Source organism: Tupaia chinensis, unplaced genomic scaffold (assembly GCF_000334495.1).
Source record: "Tupaia chinensis unplaced genomic scaffold, TupChi_1.0 Scaffold148350_1, whole genome shotgun sequence".
NCBI lineage: Eukaryota > Metazoa > Chordata > Mammalia > Scandentia > Tupaiidae > Tupaia > Tupaia belangeri.
Window position 1 is genome coordinate 344,324 of NW_006208201.1, and position 19,254 is coordinate 363,577.

General features: G+C 37.6%; 2 protein-coding genes across 6 annotated transcripts in view; one reads left to right on the forward strand and one right to left on the reverse strand.

Annotated features, from left to right (window-relative positions):
• Nucleotides 1-13,533, reverse strand: part of CENPK (centromere protein K) — a 43,791-nt gene extending 30,258 nt beyond the window's left edge. For 3 of the 4 annotated variants that reach the window (XM_027769056.1, XM_027769058.1, XM_014584978.2), the window contains exons 1-2: nt 13,369-13,467; nt 3,449-3,586 (exon numbers count right to left, since the gene is read on the reverse strand). In XM_027769056.1, coding sequence (XP_027624857.1) covers nt 3,449-3,565 — 117 coding nt within the window. In that variant the 5' untranslated portion in view covers nt 3,566-3,586; nt 13,369-13,467. Of the gene's footprint in view, nt 1-3,448; nt 3,587-13,368 lie in introns of all 4 variants that reach the window. The other variant, XM_006170410.3, reaches the window with a different exon arrangement.
• A 132-nt stretch (nt 13,534-13,665) lies between these two features.
• Nucleotides 13,666-19,254, forward strand: part of PPWD1 (peptidylprolyl isomerase domain and WD repeat containing 1) — a 29,999-nt gene continuing 24,410 nt past the window's right edge. Inside the window, exons 1-2 of one of the 2 annotated variants that reach the window (XM_006170411.3) lie at nt 13,666-13,858; nt 18,305-18,407. In XM_006170411.3, the coding sequence (XP_006170473.1) occupies nt 13,675-13,858; nt 18,305-18,407 (287 nt within the window). In that variant the 5' untranslated portion in view covers nt 13,666-13,674. Of the gene's footprint in view, nt 13,859-18,304; nt 18,408-19,254 lie in introns of those variants that run through there. The other variant, XM_014584984.2, reaches the window with a different exon arrangement.

A 19,254-nucleotide genomic window follows, 5' to 3' on the forward strand; every position in this document is an offset into this window, starting at 1 on the left:
ATTCTCCTCTCAGGATCTTGGGCATGCACGCACACAGGATCTTGGGCATATCCGGCATGAATTTAAACTCATTACGCCATTGTGCCAACTGCTGGTCCCTAAATAAAGAATTTGTTTAAAAAATAAAAATAACATGGCTGGCAGGTGGCATAGTAGTTATATCACTGGACTCTCATGTGGCCAATAGTAGTTTGAAACCTGGACCTTGAAAATCATGCCAACATCAGTTGAAGACCTGGACCCAGTGGCTTGAAAATCACACCTGTATGTGTGTGTGTGCACAAGATCCCAAGAGGAGAATAGAGAAGAAGGGGTTAAAAGGGACTGCGGTATGGTCACCCCTCCTAGGGGATGTTACCTCTCATTGTCTCTGTCTCTCTCACTCCAGCAAGTGCATACACCCTATGGCAAAAACCTCTTATCAAAATTAAAACAAAGATGGGAACAGCAGATGGAGTAATGCTTATGTCACTGGACTCTCATGTGGTCGACCACAATTTGAGTCCCAGACATTGCGACTTGAAACTCACACCAGGCACATATGCATGCATGCCAAAGATCCCAAGAGGAGAATGGAGAAGGGGTTGTGGCATGGCCATCCCCCTGAAAGAGTGATTTTTTGCTTTCTGTCTTTCTGTCTCTCTATCAAGTGCACGTGCCCTACAGCAAAACAAACAACAAACTTTTTAAAAAAGAAAAATAAAGTAAGTTAAGAAAATGGCTAAGATCATAGGAAAATAAAGCCTTGAGGGGACATTATTTTTGTACTATTATAAAAATCCAAAATTATTAAAATTATTTTATTTGACAGGTAAAAATATGGGTAATTTGGGGCCAGCAGGTAACACAGTGGTTAAGGCACCAGCGTCCCACATGACTGACCACAATTTGATTCTTGGACGTGGTGGCTTGCTTTCTCAATTTCTCTCTCTCTCTATAGCAAATTAAAACATAATAATAACAATAATAAGTAAAATTAAATAACTCTTTTAAAAAATTGGATCATCAGAAAAGTCATGACATACTTTCCTACGTTTTCCTGTGCAAAAATGGGTCATGACTTTTCTGATGACCTAATATATGAGTAATTTAAATGATATTTGTGCTTTTTTAAAATAATTTTTTATTTATTATTATTTTTATTTGCTACAGGGCATATATGCTCACCAGAGAGAAAGTGAGAAAGCAAGTTGCCAGGTCCAAGACTTGAACCTCAGTCAGTCATGTGGGAGTCCAGCATCTTAACTACCAGGGTACCTGCTGGCCCTGTGTGCTTATTTCTAATTGTAGTATTTTCCCATTAATTTTTTAAAAAGTTACTTTTAAATTCAAATTTCTGTACTAAGAAGCAAAAAATGAGGATTATATAAATTATTTTGAAAATACATTAATTAAATAATTAAGAGTACCAAGGACATATGTTAAAAATAATTTTTAAAAAAGAACAGAAAAAAATTCCACTAATATGCTCTATTCTGACATTTTACTGGGAAAAATAAGATGCTAAACATGTATGTGGCCTATATTACACATTACATTAGGTAAAATGAATTTTTACCAACATATTATAATGTAGCAACAGCATTTCTATCTCTTGATCTCAGAAAACGTGAACACTCCTGAACATTTCAAACTCAACATTTTCTAAATTAATTCATGTTTACGTTAATGATGGGTCATCTGAAAAGTCATGACACATTTTTCTAAGTTTTTCTATGCAAAAACAATGACTGTTCTGATGACTCAATAATTGTGTTCTCAGTTTAACAGTTTCTATTATAGGGAATAACCCCACCAACCACCCAATGGCCCAAACATGCCCTGGGCCCGGCAGTTTGAGAAACACACTGCGTGAGCATGTGTATGTGTCCATTACCCTGCAGGGGTACTATCCATGGCCATTTCCTCTGATTTCAATTAACACCGAAGTCCTTCGGGGCCTACCCTCTTACTGTCTCTTGAATCCATTCTTTTATTTGCTATAAGAGTACACAGGCCTCCATTACTGACCAAGATTACTAACGAGAGCTTCTGAAATGTCTTTTTTTTTTTTTTTAAGCCTTAATGCCCAGATGTTCTCTGTACCTACAGTCTCATTCTTCTGGATGCTATTTTTTAATTTTTTTTTTGAGACGTTTTTGCTACAGGGCGTGTGCGCTCGTCAGACAGACAGACAGACAGAAAGCAAGAAGTCACCCCCCAGGGGGGATGGCCATGCTGCAATCCCTTCTCCTCCATTCTCCTCTCGGGATCTTGGGCATGCACGCACACACACCCGGCATTGAGTTTAAGCCACCGGGTCCAGCACTCAAACCGCAGTCGGCTGCGTAGGAGTTAAGCGACATAGGCATTAAACTAACTGCTGGTCCCACGGATGCCATTTTCTTCAAAGTGAGCAGAGAAATTTCCCCAAACTACTTACCTGTCTATTCTGTGCTGATAATACTTTAAAGGCTCCCCGTAGTACACACTAAAGAAAATCCTCCATGTTTTTGCCCCAAGTTTTCCTAATTTACATTACCCCTAGTATTCAGCTCAGAGTTCTCAACCATTACACATTTATTTCTTTCTGCTCTCTATACCTTTCCTACTTCCACAGGCTAACTCACATTTATTCTTTTTTTTTTTTTGGAGAGGTTTTTGCTATAGGGCGCGTGCGCTCGCCAGACACAGAGAGAGAGACAGAGAGTCAGAAAGCGGGAAATCACTCCCCAGGGGGATGGCCACGCCGCAATCCCTTCTCCTCCGTTCTCCTCTCAGGATCTTGGGCACGCACACACACGCGCCCGGTGACTCACATTTATTCTTAAGAAATGAAATCACTGATTACCTATCCTGGAAAGCTATCCTAAACCCCTTTAGCCTGAATTTCAGTACTCTTCCTAAGTATAGTCTTTGTCTTCTTATAACATAATAATTCTCACATTGTATTACAATGTTAATATAATGTCTATTGCCTCCATAAAAAGATCATCTCTTTGAGGGCAAGAACTGCCATAATTTTTTCTCTTTCTATAGCACATATGGCATAGTTTCCAGAATGAATGCTTTTATATCTAAACAATACATAAATATTAATCATACATAATAATGGCTTTTGGGAACTATCATAATTCTCTCCTGAGTCTAATTATTAAAACTTATTTGGAGGCCAGCAGGTGGGCATAATGATAAAGGTGCTGGATTCTCACATGGCCCACCATGGTTCAAGTCCCAAGCTCAGTGGCTTGAAATTTATGCCAGGCATGTGTGTTTGTTCCCTAAATCCTAGGAGATGGAGGAGAAGGGACTGCTGTTTGGACACACCCCCCCAGGAGGTGATTTCTCTCTTTCTTTCTTCCATCTGCCTCTCTGACGAATGTACAAGCCCTAAAGAAAAAAATGACTAAATAAAAAAAAAACATTTTGTTTCTTATATTAATTATAAGTTTTACCTCATGATACTTACTTCTTCCAGATCTTTCCACATTTCTTCACATTCTTTGATAAGTTCTTCTTCAGTATCTATAACATCTTCCACATCCATAGTACTTTCCGTATCTAGATCTTGATGATTCACTGACATGTGCTTTGTGATTTTCTTAATCTTATAAGAAAAGATAAAGCAAACAATATTCATTTAACAATATTTGTTGAACAGTTATTATCTGTCAGATATTCATCTATGCACTCAAGATACCACAGTGAACAAAACAGGCAAAAATATCTCCATCATAGAACTTACTCTAGTTAATAAAAACATAACAAGGCAAGCCAGTGGCTTGTTGATGAAAGCAGCTGGTTTCCACATGGTTGACTGTGCAGTTTAAGTCTTAGATCCAGTGGCTTAAGAAACATACTGGGTGCATGTGTATTTGGGCCCATACCCCATGGGTGGTATGGGCTTTTTTGCTTTCCCTTACCACCCCCCTTCCTCTGCCCCATCTCGCACTGGTGAGCATCCTCTGGGGGAAAAAAAAAAAAAAAAGAACCAAAAATTTATTTAAAAAATATAACATATGTGTGCTTTTATGTATGTATATATAGATACACACACACACACACACACACACACACACAAATGCACACACTGTAGTACATCAAATAATGTTTAAGAGTCATGGAGGAAAGCCAGGCAAGGAAGCAACAGGGAGTGGTATGGCAGGAACAACAAAATATCTTTTTAAGAGGTTTTTGCCTTAGGGCCTGTGTACTTACCAGAGAGAGAGAGACAGAGAAAGTGAAAGGAAAAGTGAGGAATCACCCCCAATAGGGGATAGCCATACCACAATCCCTTCTCCTCCATTTTCCTCCCAGGATCTTGGGCACAGATGTGCACACATCTAGCATGAGTTTCAAGTCACCAGATCCAGAACTCAAACCGCAATCAGCATGTGGGAATCCAGAGATGTAAACACTGCCATCCCAGGAGAACAACATAATTTTAAATATAGTGGTCATATAAGGTCACTGAGAAGTTGGCAATTAAGTCAAAAAATACAAGGATATAAACAAGTAAGTCATGGGGACAAAAAGAGAAAGAGGTTCCAGCAGAGAAAACTGCAAATACAAAGACCTTGGAGCAGGAAAATGACTTGCACAGTCCTCGAGCAGCAAAGCAGTATGACTTGAGCATATTAAGTAAGAAAAAGAGTAGAACATGAGGTCAGGGAGACAGTAGAAATGTGATCATACAGACTTTGCAGGCCATTTTAAGGACCTAAGATGAATGATAATTATAGAGAATTTTGAGGAAAGGAATGACATTATTTAAATTGCATTTTAACAGTACCACTCGGGTTAACTACAGCCAATAAGGATAAAATTAGAAAAATGAGTTGTAAAGCTACAGCAATGATATGAGTAAGGTATGGACCACAATAATATTGAATAGAGACAGAGCAAAATATCCAATTCTGGATACATTTTCAACAGGATTTCTTAGCAGACAGCATATAGAGTATCAAAAAAAGAAAGGAGTACATTATTACTAAAAATGTTTTTGAGTCTAAGTATTTTGAAGAATGTAATTACCAGTTACTAAGATGGGCAAGATGGTAAAAACAAAACAAAACAAAACAAAACAAAAAACACAAACCATTCTGGCAAAATAGGGGAGAAACATTGATTAAGAATTTAGTTTAAGACAGCCTAAATTTGGAGTGTCTATTAGTGTAACTGTTGACTAAGCAAGTGGACATACACATCTGCACTTCAAAGGAAAATTTCAAGCAAGAGATATGAATTTATAAATCATCATAATATAGATACTTAAAGTTATTACCATACAGATACATAAAGAATATACAGATAGAAATGAGAAGGAATGTGATTGTAATGGATCAAATGGAGACTACTGAAGTGATTATGAAAGTTATACTTCTTGACTTGCATGATGGTAAGGATGTTAACCTTTTTTTTTTTTTTTCTTTAAGAGCTTTTTTGCCTTAAGGCACATGTACTTGCTTGGGAGAGAGAGAGAGAGAGAGACAGACACAGTAAGAGGGAAAGTGAAAAATGATACCCCAGAGGGATGGTCACACTGTATTCCTTTTTCCTCTATTCTCTTGGAATCTTGGGCATGCACACACACATACCCGGTCTGATTTTTAAGTACTGGGTCTGGGACTGAAACTGTGGTCAGGCCATGTGGGAGTCCAGTGACGTAACTGCTATGCCATCTGCTGGTCAGGATGTTCATCTTCTAATAATTCCTGACTTTACATTTATTTTGCAGTTTGTTTTGTGTCTACACTTTTTTTTTTTTAACAATAAAAAGATAAAGGACAAAAACAATCCAATAAAAATGAGTAATGGGCACAAATGGAAAATCAATGAAAAAATACCTTCTAAATACAGGAAAAAGATATAAAAGATAGCCTGGAAGTTAAGGGAACCACCATGCAGTTCAAATCCTGGCCCCAGCAGCTTAAAAAACATACTGGATGCATGTGCACAGGTGCCCCAAAGCCTAACAAAATGGAGAAATAGAGGAAAAGATTTTGCAGTGTGACCACACCCTATTAGGGAGTGCTTTTTCTCTCTGTTGAGCTCACATAACTTCTGACAAAATTTAAATAAGTCTACACAAGTAAATTATCTATTAATAAAAACTTTAACGGTGTGAACCCTGCAACAAAGAGAGTCTAGGTTTAAATCTCACTTTCAATACTTACAAGCTATGAGACCTTGGGCAAGTCACTTAAACTTCTGTGCCTCAGTTCCTTATTTGAAAAGTGAAGATAATATTACATACCCCACATGATTGTCATGACAATGAAATGAGTTGATATATATAAAGCTCTTATAACTACTCCTAGTATATAAAGAATTGTAACAGTGTTGGCTATTACCATTAACAATCTGAATGTCAACTAGCGGAAGGCTATTAAAATAATTTATGTCATGACGGAAAGTGTTTATTCTAAATCTTACATGCTATACTCATAAGATACACCATAATGTAAATTCACAAGGCTAAAACCTGCTGTTAGTAATTTAAAAATATTTTTGAAAAGTACATTCATTAAATCTTTATTCCAATTATATGAATTTTACACACATGTTCTTAAAACTATATTTGGAGGGCCAGGAGATGGTGTAGTGATTAAGCTGTTGGACTTCCATGTGGTTGACCATGGTTTGAATCCTGGACCCAGTGGCCTGAGTCACACATCAGGAACATGTTTGTGCGTGACCACAATCCAAGAGGAAAATGAAGAAGGGATTGTGGCATGGCCAACCCCCTCAGGGATGATTTCTCGCTTTCTGTCTCTGTCTCTCCAGTGACCACAAAGACAATTATACTTGAATTTCTCTCATAGAAATTTCATAAGACATTAAACAAAGGTAGCCATTAGCTCAAGTTATTTCCAGAAAGTATTTTTATAGCACAAAAATGTCAATAACAATAAATAAAAAAATCATAGAAAAAACTTTAAAATAAAAAAAAGTTAAATATATGGGTCTCAGCCAAGTTTTCAATCATGAAATTTAAACAAATATAACATAACTATACCATAAATTTTAAGCAAAAAACTATTTATAGGACAGCATGGATAGCAAACCGTATACTGTGTAAATTTTAGAATGAGACAGACAAAAATTGAAAGGCCACTTAATTTCCTCTTCCTTCTTCAACTTCTGTCTCCTTGGGTATTTGCTATCCATAATGTCAAAGTTGTCACTCAGTAATTGCATTATTAGCACACTGTCTTCTTATGACTCTTCATTTAATGTAACCAAGTGCAGCAAAGGCTTCATCAAAAGCTGTCTTTGAGGGGCCAGCAAGTGGCGTGGTGGTTAAGAGTGCTGGACTCCCACATGGCTGACCATGGTTCAAGTCTGGGACCTGGTGGCTTGCTTTCTCACTTTCTCTCTCTCTGTCCTTCTCTAATCACATTAAAATAAATTAAATAAATAAATGAAATGAAATAATTATTTTTAAAAAAGCTGTCTTTGAAAGAGAACAAGTTTTGTCTGGAGAGTTCAAGTCTCATAAAAAACATAGAGAAATTAAAGGCTAGACCAATCTGATAGGACACATTAGTTTCATCTCCTTTATGCTGATTTGGAAAGCTTCTTGGTAAGCTTGTAACTGACCCACAATCCCTTTCTTGGCATTACCAGCACCAACTTTAGCTAAATTACAACAGTAATCTTTCATTTTCAAACAAAAGATTTTGTTCTCTGCTTGAGAAGCAATGGGATCAAGAACTTTTTCAAAAGAAAAGTACATTATTGCAGCTATTGCTCAGCACAATCAGTCTCAATTTTCTCTCTGAATTCTTTTTTTTTTTTTTTGGAGAGACTTTCGCTAAAGGGCGCGTGCGCTCGCCAGACAGACAGAGAGAGACAGAGAGACAGAAAGCGAGAAATCATTCCCCCAGGGGGGATGGTCACGCCGCAATCCCTTCTCCTCCATTCTCTTCTTGGGATCTTGGGCACGCACGCACACGCGTCCCGCGTGAGTTTTAAGCCACGGGGTCCGGGACTCTAACTACGGGCGACTACGTGGGAGTCCAGCGAATAGCCACTACGCTAACTGCTGGTTCCTCTCTGAATTCTTGAGCCATCTGTTTTTTATTTTTTTTTTTTCTCAGCACCTTCAGTCATTTGCTCAAATACATGAGGTGACTCTCTAAGATGACCTGAGCACTTAAACATTTTCAAAGCTACCGAAAGAAAACTCTTCTTTTCATTGGATAATTTAGCTCCTTGCTCTGTGACAGAATTCATGCCGGTTACCATGTGATTATATGACTCAGTCTGCTCATCCAATTTGGTCTACTGCACCAGTTTGTTTTATTTCCACGACCATATCTTCTTTTTTGTCTTTATTTTTTTTTCGGAGAAGTTTTTGCTATAGGGCGCGTGCACTCGCAGAAAGACAGAGAGACACAGAGAGACAGAAAGAGAGAAATCACCCTCCAGTGGGGATGATCACACCACAGTCCCTTCTCCTCCATTCTCCTCTAAAGATCTTGGGCACGCACACACACGTGCCCGGCGTGAGTTTAAGCCACCGGGTCCGGAACTTGAACTGCAGTCGACTACATGAGAGTCCAGCGACACAGCCATTACACCAACTGCTGGACCCTCCATGACCATATCTTCTATGTTGGAAGCAGATGATAGCTGACAAGAAAGCATCTCAGCAGTCTTGGACAGCAGTAGTGCGGCTGACTCTCAATAACTTTAGAATATTTTCAAGCAAAAAAAGCCAAAAATTATATAAATAATTCTGTTTTAAGGATCCCTTAAATATAAATTAAGTGAAAATTGATCATTCCTCACTTTGGAGCTTATCACTAAAATGTTATCAGTATGCAAAACTACTGCAAAATTTTTTGTGTTAATAGATAATTCAAAAAAATAAAAGATACTCAACAAATTAGTGAGGCATTCAGTATAGCATCAGAATACAAATAAACTATCATTTTTAAACATTTTTGCCATAGGATGCATGCACTTGCCAGAAAGAGACAATGAGAGGAAAAGTGAGAAATCACCCCCCAGCAGGGATGGCCAAGTCATAATCCCTTTTCCTCCATTCTCCTCCCAGGATTTTAGGCATACACACACAAGTGCTTGGAGTGCTTTTCAAGCCATCATGTCCAGGACTTGAACAATTGTCAGCCGTGTGGGAGCCCAGCGCCATAACTACTATGCCACCTGTTGGCCCCTAAATTATCATATTTAAGGGTTCATTCATTCTGCCAGGTAAATATACAAGAAGTCAATTGTGGAACCTGGAAGATGTCCTTTACCAAAACTAGAAAATTCTAGCACTCTCACCTCAGACCTATGGACTCTAGGACTGTGAGAAATGAGTTTCTGTAGCTTGTTCAAAAAAAAGGAAAAAAGCACTTACTTAATACTTTAACTTTATTCCTTATCCATATTTTTCTTCTTCTTTTTTAAAAGAATTCTTATATTTAAATTTACTTATTTGTTTATTTATTTAATTTGACCAGAGAGGGACAGAGTGAGAGAGAGAGAAAGAGAGAAGAGAAAGTGAGAAAGCAAACCACCAGGTCCAGGACTCAAACCACGGTCTGCCATGTGGGAGTCCAGCACCCTTAACCACCAGGTCACCTGCCAACCCCATATTTTGTATTCTAAATCTTCTTTCTGGGAAGAGAACAGATCAACTTTTTTTTTTTTTTTTTTGGAGAGGTTTTTGCTATAGGGCGCGTGCGCTTGCCAGACAGACAAAGACAGAGAGATAGAAAGTGAGAAATCACCCCCCGGAGGGATGGCCACGCCACAATCCCTTCTCTTCCATTCTCCTCTCGGGATCTTGGGCACGCACGCACATACACCCAGTGTGAGTTTAAGCCACCGGGTCTGGGACTCGAACCGCGGTCAACTACGTGGGAATCCAGCAACATAGCCATTAATTACGCTAACTGCTGGTCCCAAGAACAGATCAACTTTTTGAGGTCCTTAGTTAACAACACCCAGTTATTTACTGAAGAGCAACAATACCACTATATTTAGGTAATATTTCATCATACCAACCTAAAGAAACTCATACTATTAAATGAGAATTAAAATACATGAAATAAATAAGTACCCATGTGATTCTAAGACATATTCATTTCTTTAACAAATACAGGAAATCTTCAAATGTTCATAGAAAACGTACATTTTTGCACCAATGTAAATTCATACTTTAATTCCATTTTTTAACAAACTTTTGAAGTCTCATATGTTCTTTTTTAAGAGATTTTTTGCTTTAGGGCACATGTGCTCATTGGAGAGAGAGACAGAGACAGTGAGAGAGAAAGTGAGAAATCACCCCCTGAGGAAGATGGCCGCACTTCAATCTCTTCTCCTCCATTCTTCTTCTGGGATCCTGGCCACACACATACATACATCCAGTGTGATTTTCAAGCCGATGGGTCTGGGACATGAACAGTGACTGGCTATGTGGGAGTCTAGTGACATAACCACTATGCCATCTGCTGGCCCCTCATTTTATGTTCTTAATGTGTATTATTTATCAGACACAATTGTACAGGTAAAAAGAAAATTCTGTCTCTGTGGAGTTTACATTCTCACAAGGGAAAGAAAATATAAACAAATGGACAACTAATGATACAATATGAGTTTTAGGTAGTAAGAATTATTATAAAATGGTAAATTATACAACACAGACTGCAAATGCTTTCAGAATTCAAGATAATGTAGGCTAGAGACCTATCTAGAAGGAAAATGGTATTAGTACATAATAATGCTTAATAAATATTAACTGTGTCCCTAACATTATCATTATTATCTTCACCCTCATTACTGTTACCATAGACTCTGAGAGATGAGAAGTCGTAAAAACTGAAGACCAGATTGATACAGGGATAGTTTTGAGGCATAAAATCAACACTGAGAGGCAAGAAGGGGCAAGGCAAATCTCTGAGACACAAAAGCAAGTGAACTGATTAGAGGTGAAGACAGGGAAAAATTGAGACTTGCTAGGAAGTATAGCTTAAATAATAAAAGTCTTGGAGAGAAAAACAAAAAAAGTTCTTACAGAGGCATCTCATTACCCAACCTCAAATATATTACAAAGCTGTGATAATCAAAACAGCATGGTACTGGCACAAAAATAGGCATATAGACCAATGGAACAGAATATAGAAAACAGAAATAAACCTAAAATCGTATAACCAACTGATTTTTGACAGATTATCCAGTGGAGGAAAGAAAATCTTTCAGCAAATAGTACTAGAAGAACTGGCTATCCATCTGCAGAAAAGTGAAATTAGACTCCTATTTCTCACCATTAACAAAAATCAACTTAAAATGGATCAAAGATCTAAATGTAAACCTCAAACTACAGGGGAAACAATTGAAGACATTGGAGTAGGCAAAGATTTCTTAAATAAGACACCTGAAGTGTAGTCAACAATTTCAAAAAACAGACAAGTGGGGAAAACAGACAAGTGGGATTACATCAAGGTAAAAAACTTCTGCACAGCAAAGGAAACAATAAATGGAGTAAAGAGATAACCCACAGAATGGGAAAAAACATTTATGAACTATTCTTCAGATAAGAGATTGATAAATAGAATATAGAGGAACTCAAGCAGCTCACCCACATAAAACTAATAACCTAATTTAACAAGGGCAAAGGAGGGACCAACAGATGGAGTAATGGTTACTAGACTCCCACATAGTTGACCACGGTTCGAGTCCTGGACCCAGAGGCTTAAAATTCACACCTCATGTGTGTGCATTCAAAATCCCGAGACAAGAATGGCAGAGAAAGGACTGCATGTGGCCACCACCCACCCCTCGGTGGTTATTTCTTGCTGTTTCTGTGCCTCTCTGTGAGCACATGTGCCCTATAGCAAAAATCTTTCTAAAAAATAAGTAAATAAAAAGTAAGGGCAAATGAGTTGAACAGATAACTCTCCAAGGAAGACATTTGAACAGCCATAAAGCATATGAAAAAATGTTCAATGTCTCTTATCATACGGGAAAAACAAATCAAAACCATAATTCCAGTCAAAATGTCTATGATTATAAGAACAAGTGCTGGTAAGGCTGTGGTGAAAAGGGAACCCTCCTGCACTGAGGATAGGAATGTAAATTAGTACAGTCACTGTGGAAAACAGAATTGAGGTTCCTCGAAAATTTACAAATAGAACTACTGTAGAACTCAGTAATCCCACTCCTAGGTATTTACCCAAAAGATAAGAAATTATTCAGAAAGACACTTGTATATCCATGTTTACTTAAGCATTATTTGCAATTGCTAAGACATGAAATTAACCTAAGTACCCAATAATTCATGATTGGATGGGAAAAAAGTGGTCAATATACACATAAAATACTACTCAGCCATAAAGAACAGTGAGATTGTCATTTTCTCATTTGATACAAAGTGGATGAACATATATGACTTAATGTTAAGTGAAATAAGCAGACTATGAAAGACAAATATTGAATACCCCCCATTCAATATACAGTGAACATCTGAACTCTATGGCAGAAATTGAAATAATTGAAGTCATAATAGTAGAGGGAAAGTGTAGTTACTAGAGACTGTATGGGGACAGGAGTGAATGGTAGGGAATGGGTGAGAGGAGCTCAGGAGAGAAATATTTAACAGACACAGGAATGTAAGATTTTTGGTTGAAAACATTGTATAAGGTATTACCCCTGATTTGATTATCTCGCACTGCATGTATGCTTTAGAAAAACCATATTATTCACAATAAAGACAAAAAACTATTAAATGCAAATATGAAATTATAAAATAGAATTAGGAATTGGGAATTGGAAGTAAGTGCCTACCATGGGCAGTTCCTTCTCTGTATCTAAAGTCCACCTCAATACAAAAGTAGAGATTTAACTGGGTTGAAATAATCAACCACGAAATATTTTGTTTTAGGGAGGTCATTTTGACAAGTTGTATTTAATGAATTTTATATATTTTTTAATAAAAAGAGCAGGAAGGAAATTTTATGTTATGTATTTTTCAACACAATAAAAAAGGAAGAGAGGATAAAAGGAAAGAAGAACAAAATGGAGGAAGGAGCTTTAATTCCAGAAAACTGTTAAAAGCTGATAAAAGGCTTAGACCAGGGTTAAGACAGAAAGGTAACTGGTCCTGCCACTGGCCACTTACGTTCTTGACGTGGCTGATTCTACTCCCGCTACCCCAAAACAGAGAGAGTGTAGAAGAAAGACGTTTAGGAGAGAAGACAATGTGTGGAGGTTTTGGACGGAAACCTGCGAGTTAACCAGTATTTTCTATTCCCCCAACCCCGCGTCTCTTTGGTAACCAGAGGGTTCTGGAGCTGTTTTGACGCGGGACAGGGAGTACAGAAAAACTCAAGGACAGCTTAGATGTCCAATTCGCTGGGAGGGTAAAAGTCCCACCTCCGGGGTTAGGGCTGCACAGCTTGTGGGCCGCCATCCGGGTCGGCAGGCTTCAACGGTTTCGGCGCTCTCCCCAGGCCACCTCTTACCTTCACAGAGTCAGTCACAAAACTTGAGGTCGCCTCCGCTTAGCGTAGTCAGCTCTTCCCACTGAGGGGCTGTGCGCGCGCTGTTTGCTGATTGGGTCTTCTCCTACACACCGCAGCCAATCCCGAAGCTCGCTCGGGCGCGACGCAAAAGCTGAGCCGATGCTTTGGGATTGGTTGCCGAGATGTGTGTCGCGTCTTTTCTGACGCTTGGGAAGACATGGCGGCGGAAAGCGGTAGTGATTTACAGCTGAGAAGAAGAAGGCATCGGGACTCAGACGAACCAGAAAAAGTGGAACCCAGTGAGAGACAGCTGGCAGTGCCCCAAGAGGCCGATGAGGAGAATGAAGAGCGCTGGGTTGGGCCTTTACCGGTGGAGGCAACGCTGGCCAAGAAAAGGAAAGGTAGCTTCGGAGATAGGTTCAGGGCCAATTGGAACGCTGCATCGGCCAAGTGGGAAAATTTGAGTTCAAGGCAGTCCCCAAAAAGGGATAGTGTGTGATTGTGGAGTTTTATGTCCTAACACCATTAATCACTAGTTTGTTGAAATAGATGCTGGAGCTAGCATTTACCCGAACTTCAATTTTTGGCGGTCTTTTTTGGTCCCTAGATCAGCCATATGAGGTTAGAATTTAAAGTTATGTTCAGTGTAAGAAAAGAGTTCTGGTTCTCTTTAAGCCTTTATCTCAGGAGTGATGTGAGAGCTTTGGGGAGGAAGGCGATGGTGCCTTTTCAGAATCAGAAAGAGTAGGTGAAGATAATTTTAACCTTAACTCTTCCACTAATAACTTTTCTCACTATTCAAGTTCTTTAAGCTTCCTGGATTACAATTTTTTTCATCCAAATTCTGAGGCCTGTAGTTTTCAAACTGGAGATACCGTGAACTGAAATTTTGTCACTGGTGGAATAAGAGCAAAATTTTAGCAAATGAAAGAGACGGGGAAATAAATCAATTAAATTTTCTTTTTAAGTTATTCAGTACAATGTTTGCCTTATACATTGAAGACACTTAAAATACCGTCTTTCTAGGCCTCAGATCTTTATTACTCTCTGCTACTTAATAGTTTTTGGGTGTTTCTCATCATTTTTTTAAAAACAAAGCTCAAACTCTCTGACATGGCTCATAAGGTTTGAGATTTCTTCTTACCTCCCTAATGCATCTTCCATTACTCTCCTCTCCCAACATTTTGCTTTGTGTTTCAGCCCAACCAAATCACAAGAGAATGGGCTATGGACTGTTTTCTGCTCTGGATGCCTTTCCAAATAATAGGATATCAAACTTGGTATCTACCTATATTTAAAATGTTTCCCTCACTTCTTTTACTGTGCTAACTTTTGTTAAACCCTTAGAATTTAGCTGTCACCTCTTCTGGGAAGCCTGTGAGTTCTCCAGTCTAAACTGGGTTTCTAAAGCATAATGGTAACTGAGTTAATCTTTATCAGACTAAATTTACAGGAAGCTTTCAAGTCTTATGTATCCAGGATTTGAAGAAGCTACTTTTTTGGAACATTGTGTATTGATTCCCTAAGTGCATTATTATTTTTTTAATGCCTGTTTCTTCTGTTACATTTCACCTTAGCATCCTTTTCCTTCATTATACTTGCTACAGTTTCTAATTGATTCTTGTGATTGATTAATGTTGTATCTATTGCTAAGACTATAAGACTGTAACAAGGATCACACTAGTTTTATTCCAGTGCTTGGTGCAGCGTTTTGCATATAGCAGCTGCACCTAAGTATTTATTAAGTGAATGAATATTGCAATGTTTATGCTGTGATTTATTTCATGTTAATATTTTTGCTTTTTTTGTGAAATTAGTGAGGGAAATAGAAAAGTCAAGAAATATCAAAATAGTATTAGTGTTGGGGCCGGCAAGTGGCATGGTGGTTAAAGGTGCTGGCCTCACACATGGATGACCATGGTTCGAGTCTCAGACCCAGTGGCTTGCTTTCTCTCTTTCTGTGTGTGTGTGTGTGTGTCTCGCTCTGGTCAAATTAAAAACAACAATAATGATAAATAAAATAAATAATTCTTAAAAAAATAATATTAGTATTAGGAAACAAGTACCTTACAAACTTAATACATTGGGACAAAGGGAGAAAGTATTAGGTATGAAAATCTTTACCCTTTGGGCCAGCAGTTGGTGTGATAGTTCAGGGCGATGGACTCCCACATGGCCAACCGTAGTTCAAGTCCCAGATCTGGTGGCTTGCTTTCTCACTTTCTCTCTCCTATTCTCACTCTGTCCCTCTCTGGTCAAATTAAAAATATTAAGTAAATAAACAAAGTTAAATGAAACCATTTTTTAAAAAAACAAATCTTTAACCTTAATAATTTGCTTATTGTTTCTAAGCCAGTCGATAGTGTATTCTGTTTGGAAAAAAATAAAAAAGAAACTGAAACTAAAAAAATATGTATAGAATGTTAGAAAAATATTTAAATTTTTGTCTAAAAAGACAGGTGTTTAATAATGTTAGCTTTCAGGCTACCAAGCGGCTTGGAGTTTAAGGTGTTGGATCCTACATGGCCAGCTGTGCGATTTGAGTTCCAGGGACTTGAAAATCACTCTGGGTGCATGTGTGCACATGCCCAAAATTCCAGGAGGTGACTGGATGAGAAAGGATTGCTGCTGTCCTCCTAGGAGTGATTTCTCATTTTCTCTGTCTCTCTGTTGAGCGCAAAAAGCCCTGTAACAAAATCAAGTAAATAAGCAAATAAATAAATGAAAATATTAGCTTTCAGAAAAGCTAATATTTAATAAATTATTTGGACATTTGACTCTTGTGTACGTTTTCACAAAGATGTGATGTGCGATTGTATGGTACTACTTACAATTAAAATGTTTCTAAGAAAAGGAACTATGGGGACCAGCAGTTGGCATAATGGCTGTCACTGGACTCCCACAAAGTTGACTGCAGTTCGAGTCCCAGATCTGGTGACTTAAACTCACTCCGGGCTCATGTGCATGCGTGCCAAGGAGAATGGAGGAGAAGGGATTGCTGTGTGGCCATTCCCCTGGGGGGTGATTTCTCGCTTTCTATCTCTTTGTCTCTCTCTGTCTTTCTGGCGAGCGCACACTTACTATAGCAAAAACAAACAAACAAACAAAAACCTCTCCAAAAAATAAGAAAGAAAAGGAACTATGTCTTACTCTCCTTTATGACCATGTGCTCTAGAATTAATTTAAGTATTTGACCAAAAGTGACCTAACAAACAGCAAAATAAATCCAAATCGGATAGGATTAAATTTAATTGCATATTACAGAAAAAAAATTACAATAACATTGGAAAGATAGACATATACTTTATGTGTAGAAGTCTCAATGTAGGCAGTCCACATTGGTAAGGAGGTTCCAAAAGTTTCTAGGCTCTTTTCAGGTTTCTGCCATAATATAACTAGTTTTGACCCTCATCCTCAGTGTCCTGAGTGATTATTAGAATTACAGTAGTCATATCTCAGTTCTAAGCTATAAGATTGAGGAGAAAAAGGACATACCTTTTTAATGAGACTTCCTGACTCTAATAGTACTATTACATTGTTACCATATGATCACAACTAACTACAAGGAATGCCCCTATAAAAATGGGGATTCTTTTACTAGAACTGGAGGGAAAAGTAGTTTGTCAGATATAACTTTGAGTATTGTTATATAGCAGTTATAAAAAATCCTGAAAAGGCCTGTCATTTTTAATGTAGCAACTTTCTCTAGGCATATTTGCCCTTCACTGATTGGATTATTTTATTTGGTGCACATGTAGTGTCTTTATTTTTTTTTTTTTTGCTAGTAAAATTGTTTATAACTCATATAATAAAATCAATATTTCCTGACATTCTACAGATTACCTTTCTTCCATGGAGAAAATTTGAGGAGTACTCAACTAGATATTGTATAAGATTTTCTCAGCTTTAACTATCTAAGCATTTTATCATGTTTATATGTTTCAAATCCATTATCAATCACTTAAAAGAGGATTGATGGCTTAAAAATAAATTGAAACTATCTCCCAGATGATCACTTAACTCATTACTTAAATTGGCACAGATAATTGGGTATCTACATGATTAGGAAGATGATTGTGGTATTTTTGTAAAACAGTTTTCTTGTTTAAGTTTTGCTGTAGGGCATGAGCACTCACAGCGGAAGAGGTAGAGAAAGTAAGGAATCGCCCCTGAGTGGGACTGGTCACACCACAATCGTGTCTCCAGTCTCCTTTTGGGTTTTTGGGCATGCATTAACACATCATCATCTGCTGGCCCTGACACTTTTTAAGTTATTACTTTCTTTATTGGAGTCTTCATATTAAGTCAGAACCACAGTTCTTAAGTCCTAGAGACAGTTAAGTATCTATGAGAAGACTTCAAAAAATTTATGAAAAAAATGGAATTAAAGTACAGGTTTATTTTGGTGCAAAAAGTTTTTGAAATCTATGCTTAGTTTTTATTTTAATTTTATTTATTATTATTACTTTTAAAGTTTTTATAGGGCATGTGTGCGCACCAGAGAGAAAGTAACAAAGAAAGCCACCCGTCCCAGGACTTAAACCATGGTTGGCCATGTGTGAGTCCAGCACACTCACCACTGTAACACCTGCTGGCCCCACATACTTAGTTTTCTTATGATACACTTTTTTTCATAAACTTTTCGAAGATTCCCCTCATATGTAATACTGAAAAACTGTCATAACTGACTAAGTAATGTTAGTATTTAGTAATCATTACATATGAATTGAGAGATTAAAATGTAGAAAAAATATGAAATGGGATTTAGAAATTTTGAAATAAAATAAAATAGTATTTAATCTATTCATTAAAGATAAATTTTTTACTTTACTTTTTTTTTGGTTCAGTTCTAGAGTTTGAAAGAGTCTATCTTGATAATCTCCCCAGTGCCTCCATGTATGAGCGCAGTTACATGCATAGAGATGTCATCACCCATGTGGTATGTACCAAGTAAGTCTATCACTTTTTATTTGTAACATGACACATGTGACTTGTGGCAGGGTGGGGGTGAAAAACATACTGCAGTTCCTGTCGTCCATTCTCCTCTTGGGATTTTGGGCACACATGCCCAGCATGTTCCTCAAGTTTCCAGGTTCAGTACTCAAACCACATAGTGGGCCACATGGGATCCAGCCACTGCAACCACCATGCCACCTGGCTGGCCCTCATCTTTTTTATTTTATTTTATTTTATTTTATTTTATTTATTTTGAGAATGTTACTGTTTTTTAAAAAGCTTCAATTTTGACATGGATTTGTAGAAGTAATTAGAGGATGTTACATATTTCTATTTAATTCCATACATTCTGTGTAACAGTTTTAAGTTAAATACATACAAGTTTTCCTATATCATATGAGGTGCTTAGAGAATGCACGCTCTAGGATAGTTTGTGTGGCTTGTTTTGTTTTGTTTTGTTTTGTTTTTTGAGTTAACTGCCATGAGAGGAACGAATCAGGTATGTCTGAGCTTCCCTAATGAAGAGGCTACATTTGTTAAGACAGGAGTAATTGGTAATGACCTCTCTGGCAATAAGGAGAAAATGCTGAGAACTAAGACATTCTGGAATTATCAAGGACTTTCAAAACCAAGGACTGGTGAACTTAGAGAAGGATAATAATCATAGTTTAATAATCTATTGTTTGTTGAGCTCATGGTGTGGATGGATATTGTGCTAAGGCTTTCATAAGTTATCTCATTTATCTTAAGAACATTCTAGTAAGATAGTATATAATCTTTAGTTTATAAATGAGGAAACTGAAGTTTAGAGAGGTTAAATGGCAGATGAGGCTGAAGAAAA